The sequence below is a fragment of the Atta colombica genome, unplaced genomic scaffold (assembly GCF_001594045.1).
Source record: "Atta colombica isolate Treedump-2 unplaced genomic scaffold, Acol1.0 scaffold200, whole genome shotgun sequence".
NCBI classification, from domain to species: domain Eukaryota; kingdom Metazoa; phylum Arthropoda; class Insecta; order Hymenoptera; family Formicidae; genus Atta; species Atta colombica.
Window position 1 is genome coordinate 1,434,463 of NW_017259295.1, and position 7,470 is coordinate 1,441,932.

At 33.1% G+C, this 7,470-nt stretch overlaps 1 protein-coding gene across 1 annotated transcript in view; it reads right to left on the reverse strand.

Annotated features, from left to right (window-relative positions):
• LOC108687136 (protein gooseberry-like) overlaps positions 1-5,980 on the reverse strand; it is a 13,230-nt gene extending 7,250 nt beyond the window's left edge. The window contains exons 1-3 of the mRNA XM_018192755.1: positions 5,920-5,980; positions 954-1,092; positions 219-508 (exon numbers count right to left, since the gene is read on the reverse strand). Coding sequence (XP_018048244.1) covers positions 219-508; positions 954-1,092; positions 5,920-5,980 — 490 coding nt within the window. The remainder of the gene's footprint in view (positions 1-218; positions 509-953; positions 1,093-5,919) is intronic.
• Positions 5,981-7,470: the final 1,490 nt, after the last annotated feature.

Genomic DNA, 7,470 nt, shown 5'->3' on the forward strand with positions numbered 1-7,470 from the left:
ACACACACACACACACACACACACACACACATATTAGTTGTCAATCAGAAAAATAGTGATCCAGACAAAAATTAGCAAGAACTTTTTTGTACCTAATATTTCCTCCATCTCCTAAGATATACAAAGGTCTGTACTCCGAATTCTACCTATGGAGTATTTTGCTACACGTTGCTAATGCTTATTTGTGTAGCGATTGTTATTTTGGGATGACTTCTCACCGTCACCTAGTTTAACGTCGTCTTCGGAATCGCGACCCCTGAGTAGTCGAGATATTGCGGACACACTCGGAGCGCTGGTCCGTTCGCAGATGCCCTCTTTGATCAGTCGATCTCTTATTTCCCACGAGAACATACCCGGGTTGTCACGTTTGTACTCTTCAATTCTCGCCTCCACCTCCGGCGTGGCCACACGTGGTTTGCTGCCACCGATGACTCCAGGTCTGATACTACCAGTTTCTTGATAGCGGTTTAGGATCTTCGAAACGCACCCATGGGACACCCTTAATTGTCTATTCTCAGTGAGACGCGATAATAGACGAATCAGTTCATGTATAGTTATAAAACAAAAATTTACACAGAAAGATTTTGCTGAAGTATTAGTATATTTAAAAATTTAATTAGATACAGAAAATATTTGAAAATAATTTTGTTGATCCAAATAATTATATTGGAATAATTATAATTATATAAAATGAAATAATTATACGGGAATAATTATAATTATATAGAATATAAAAAAATCTACACTTCCAAAAGTATGATAAGCTGAATACTGCAAAAAAGCTTTAACGTTAGCAATCAGTTTGAGTGTTCTTTATTTTGATTGGCTTAACAAAATTATTTTTAGATTCATATTTAGTTAAATTTTTAAATACTTCAGTAAAATTGTTCTTTCAATGTATATATTTCTATTTTAAAAAGTGGAATTATTCAAAAGACTTCTTAAATTAATACCTTGATATAACACACGGTCTGACCCCCGCAGCAGCCATTTCAACTATCTTCAATCTAATGTGATTAGGCAGCGGTCGTCCGTTGATGAAGATACCACCGAGCTGATTTACGCGGCCCTGGCCCGGTATTGAACCTATGTCTGCAACAAGCGGTACACTTCCTCCTTTCATCGCTTCCATAACTGAAATCCCAAGTAGACGTTACGAATGACATCAAATGTTAATAAGGATCACAATCCCTTTTTGAAATTATCTTTTTCTATTATTTTGATTGTTTTTAAAGTTAAAAAAAGAGTTATTAAATTGAGAAATTGTCCTTTGATTTATCAGAAATCAAGACAAAGAAAAGAAGGAAGAAGAGAGAGAGAGAGAGAGAGAGAGAGAGAGAGAGAGAGAGAGAGAGAGAGATAATTGACGAGGCAGAACAGTTATTGAATAATGTATAGAGAGCAATCTGGACTTATCGTTGCACATGTTTGATTTAATTTTTTTTCTCTTTTTTTCTCGAAGCAGGAGAAAGAGAAAAAGAGAGAGAGAGGGAGAGATAGATAGATAGATAGATAGATAGATAGATAGAGAGAGAGAGAGAGAGAGAGAGAGAGAGAGAGAGAGAGAGAGAGAGAGAGAGAGACAGAGAGGGAGAGAGAAAGAGAGAGAGAAAGAGAGTTATAAGCGCGGGCGGCTGCAACGTATAATGAACAACGCCGTAATCGATAAGTCCAATAAATCCTGGCGCGGTTTTACGACTCACAACAATGATATAATTTGCTTAGCTTATTTAATTTCGCGTTACATGACGCGCTCGGCTCTGATCTATAAATAAAGGAATACGCGCGGTCCAGGAAAGAGTCATTGCTGGCAATTTTAATTGAACACGTTTCAGAACACGTTTTTTTAAAGCAAATTTTAAAAAGTGAATCAAGTAATTGTAATTCCTCGTAGTATATCTTCGTTATTTTTGATCTTCGATATTTTAAAGAATCTCTTTTGAAGAGATGAAATTACAATTAAAAGAAAAGGCAATAATAACGAAACGAATGAGTTGTGTAATTAGACGGGCAAAAAGGAAATACGCAGTCATACGTTTAATATTAAAGAAAAACGCGCTTGCTTATACAAGACGCGGTAATCAATGAAAAAGCGGAATCTCAATGACAGCACAACGAAAAATCGGATCGTCCAGGCGAGACGGTGATCGAAGCGTTTTGTTCGTTAAAGGCGGTATTTATTATAGTTACAACACGTTATATATATTGTTAACGTAATTGACATGTTAGCTATCGATTTTATTCATTCCAATTGGATTTGAATCGATGTTCTAAGAGAGCGCACTGCGAAACAGAACGTCCTTGATTCTTACGATTGCGCCAAATGGCTTATATCGATAATATATAAAACTTGACACAAATAATTTATTATAAATTTTGATTTTTAATAATTATTTATAATGTGATATTTTCGAAAATATAATTTGTTATTCAATTTTTACGCAACATTAAAAAAGATGAGTTTTCGTAAAAAGATTAGACGAGTATAATGAGTCATAAGAATTGGAAGAAACGTATTTCTTTTTAGGATCTTCTTAAAATTGACAAAAATGTAAATGCAAATTATTTTAATACTCATCGATACGCTAAGTATTGTTGTGCCCGCGTTGTGGCCGCGCCACCCGAAACATTGTCCTTGCGCCGTGAAATTTCCTCAAGTTCGCAGGCGCTTGTATGAAGATAGAGATGTAGCGCGCGTCGGTTGTTCCCCGTGCCTAGATTTGGAATCGACGAGAGTTTCTTTTTGTTACGTTCTGAGTTTTATTATTGTATTGACAATTTTGTCATTAAAATTCTGATTTATAAATATGTATTATTATTTCACGCGAGTACAATGAGGATGCAATCCACGTCGACGGAACGTCACGAGAATGCAAACACTACGCGCGCGAGTGTATTATCTATACTTGTGTCAAAATGCGCGTATTGATGCAGATTCAATTAATTCTACGATTTTGAATCATATTGATAAGTTATTAATTCAATTAATTGTCTAGAGAAGTCACGGTGAGAAGGAAGCAGATGATTAACCTTATCGCTTTCACTTTTCTAATCCGGGTGCAAAGTATCGCTTGTAAATAAATTGTATAAGAAAACTGTATTAATCGTTTTTTTTTCATCCCGCGATAAGTAAGTACATTATTGCACTTTCACAACCGCGGCTCGGTAAAAGATATGGAAATGATGGTACCTTCGTTATCGGCGCCTCTGTTATTGTTGAGAGACGGGAAATGCAACAAGGTTCGGTCACACGCTTTCGTTTGTAATTAAACACTTTCCGCATAAAACACTTTGTCGCACAGGGCAAAGAGTAAAGCAAACTTCGACTAACGTAAAAAGCATCCGCAGAAAAAGGAAACCGCTATCCGATTGCACAGAACGCTTGCATAATCGTAGCCATGCATCGCTGCGGGTGCAATCGACGCTCGAATAAACCGCACCAATAGTGATTGCACTCCCGCATGAAGTGATTTCCGATATAATTAATCATTTAATTAACAAATCGAAACTATCGAAGAAGATTCCTTCAACTTAAAGTGTTTAACATCTTTCAAGCGATTCCAATTTTAACTTGAAATGCTTTCAAGAACGAGGAAAAGTCCCTCCATCCAACCGCTCAGAAAACCATGTGGCGCGTCTCATAAATCATTATAATGACGGAATCACGAGGCAAAAAAGAAATTCTACGCACCATGATGAAGTAATTAATGATCATCATTGAAAACTTCTATGCGCGGATTTTACGGAAGCGCATTCGTTGAGTTGACTGTTAATCGTCCGCCATCATTTATGCCGCGATTTCCGCGAACACACACTTTCGCGTCTCGTTTCCAATTGGTAAATCATCAAGCGACTAATTACATGTACTAATTACACTCGGAATGCCGCACGTCTAGATACTTGACGAAGCGCGTTATTTAATTTTACAGATCTTGTTATTAAACGTATCATCTTCAAGATTTAGCTATGAGTTTTTCCGTTCGTGACAAAATGACATATCCGTAGGACATTTTTTTTCTTCATCCTTACATATTTTTCTCTATTCTGTGTACAGCAAAATGCATGAGTACGTTCGAAAACTGAACAATAGTACGCTCAAATTTATGTAATAAATGACATTTGAATAAAGTCCAAATACATACAGAGTGAAATCATTTAATAAATTCCGGAACGGGATAGATACTTTTCTAAGGCAATAATGACTGAATTATAAAAATTTTGAAAAAAAATATTTATTTATTATTATTGCTAATACATACAATGTTCCTTAAAAATAATAATAAATAAATTTTAAATATCTTTCTGCATTTTTATAATAACTAGAAATTATATGCCTATACCGGTTAAAGCTGGATCTTTAATGTTTAAATAATTCAATGAATTATATGTATACGCATATATATCATATTTGTAGTCATTTGAACGCGCCGAATTAATTTTCCGGACTTATAAACGCAATTAAACTATTGTAATAATATCACAAATTAAATTAAATTGACAAGCAATTATTTTTTATAATTTGATGCTCAATAAAGCATCATATTAGAAAGATTAATGTGCTGAAAAACTATAATTAAATTTATTGCGAAAAATATAAACCTTGGTCGAGAGTCGAATCTGAATCTCTTGTATTCCGTATTATATATTTAAGTATATGTAAATATATATATATATAATAGATATATAATTCACATTAAATTATTTAAGCATTAAAGATCCAGCTTTGACCGGTATAGACATTTAATTTCTAATTCGTATTAGTAGTGTTTTCACATATACGGTTTAAAATAAGATTATTTTTCATAATAAAATTCCGAGAACAATCGAGTATACATGATAGGACGCTAAAGGATAAATAGCCTGGCAAGAATGAATAATCACACGACAAATGAGCACGTAAGCAAATAAATATGTACGTACTATAAATGTATATATTTAAAAAATAGAACAAGAGAGAAATAGGTAGAGAGAACTATGATAAAAATCAGCTGCAGTAATTTAATTACAAAAAATATATTTTAAAGGATTTTGCATTTACATCTTAGGTCACCTTTTTTCGATAAATTATATAAAAATTTCTATCTAATTCTATCTAAAATTATATGAAATCCAGCAATGATTTATTCTAGACATTTTTATCTCAATAAAATTTCTTATTCTTTAAAATGCCATAGAATGGTAAAAGGAAGACAGATGCTACACAATTAAAACGTCAATAGGCCAACGGTAAGTCAAGAAAAAGGCTTTGTAGTACTACAGGAAACGCTCCATAATTTACGATCTACTCAACTCTGTTCTATTCATTTTAGGGCAACTGTCAATATCAGGCAGATCTTTTGAAGAAAATTGATGTTAACATTTCAATCTTAAATAAAACTTTTGTTTAAGTTACATTTCAAATCTACTAAAGAATTGGTTAAATCAATCAATTCTGGTTAATATACTAATTTTATTACAAATTTTATTAAAAATAAATAACAATAATGCGTTTTGTTTTCATTTTTTAACAATAATAATATATTGTTAATAATTGTCATTTTTTTATCAGTCATTTATGTTAGGTTTTTAATCTTAGATTACTCCATTTAATATTTTTTAGATATTCATAGATATAGAATTTTATCAATCGTAAGATTATGAAGATACAATTCTGCAAAATAAAAACAGATTACAAAAATAAATATTTTTATTGTTAAAATGTTTATTTTTATATACTTTTGTATACTTTTCTTAATTACACGAAGATGACTGTATACTATTTAAGAAGTTTGATCAAACAAGTTTGATCAAACAAGTATAAACGAAAAAAACGGATCTGCCTAGATCATAAAACTGTTGGAAATTAAATTATTTGTTCTAAACTCTACGGTTTTCCAACATAAATATTGATTCAACATATTTTAATCAACTGTAACCTACCTTGAAAGGAATATCCAGTGAAACATGGTCGCATCATCGAGAAATTAGTCGTAACCGTCATTTCAACCGAACCACTGCAAAATAGTTCCGACAAATTCGCTCCAACACCGAATGTTGTAAATCTCGCTATCGCACTTCATTAAGTTCTTTGTAAAAAACGATATCGTGACTGTTCTCTCTCCCGATAAATCTCACAAATGTTTCATTTTCCCTAGTTGTAATTCACTCGACGATTGTAAAACGGGATACATAGATAAACACTAAACATACATTTGTACAAACAGATAACGTTCTTGCTCTCGTTCGGATCCATTAAATCCATGAATTGCTCATAGGCCCGTCGGGCCCAACCGTGAGTATGTTTTCTTTTTCTTCAATTCGCGATTTGAATGGCCACAATCACTTTGTCTATCCACACTGGAAACGGACGTCGACTGACCGACGCGTTGATTCTAACTAAGACTCTCGGGGATGAGATATCAGGGTAAGGCCAGACACTCCCACCAACTGCAGTACAGATAGTTCTCCCTGTGCTGTGGGGCATCAGCGGGATATTGTTGAGAGTTGGACTTCGATGGAACAGTAAGACAGACCCACGGTCGTTAGCCTTTGGTCCCTATCGTCGCCAGTAACCAATCGCGGCACTGCGAGGCCTTTCGCCACGCCTTTAATTCACGCCCAAATGGTACGAGACGATGAGCTTCTTGAGTGACTTTATTGCCGTACTTTTACGAGCGTGCGCCATGCTTATACACTGTTGCTCGTTGTTTCTCGATGAGCACAAACTAAGTGGGACAAATTCTCTCTTTCGTTCTCATGCAATCAATTTTGTTTGACATTTATTCAATTGCAATTCCAAAATAATTTTCAAAAAATTTTTTGTTAAAAGAGACCAGAAATAAAATTCTTTTGTCACTAGAAATGAAATTCAATGCCAAAAGATCTGGAAAGAGTTTCCAAATTCTAAATAAAACCAGATGATAATGGAGCTTAGTATCACAAATCTTCTATTTGTATATATATATATATAAACACAATAAATACATATTTAAAATTCAATAATTAAATATACTTTTTTTAGAATTTTTTTAGAATTGCAAGATAAATGCTATAGTGACGAAAAATTTCTTTTCTCTTGTAGAATAATCACAGTTGGGAAATTTGTATTAAATTTAATTTAATTAACATTTTACATATTCCAAATAAAATGATACATCTAAAAGAGGATATGTAAAAATGGCTAAAATTGGGCCTGAATGGACACCTTTAAAACTTATACAGTTATTATTTTGGAAGTCCATATATCCATGAAAAAATGTTTATTTATCCAAGAAAGCTACGGAAATCTTTCAAAAATAATAAAATAGATCGTTTAAACATTCTGTAAAGAAACTTATTTTGTGTCTAATGGACGATAGATTTTGAAATTAATGATATGTTTACATTTAACACAAGTTGGATCATGAAGTAAGAATACACTACTATAAGAATACACTACCAGGAAGAACTACAAATATATATGTGTGTGTGTGTATATATATATATATATAT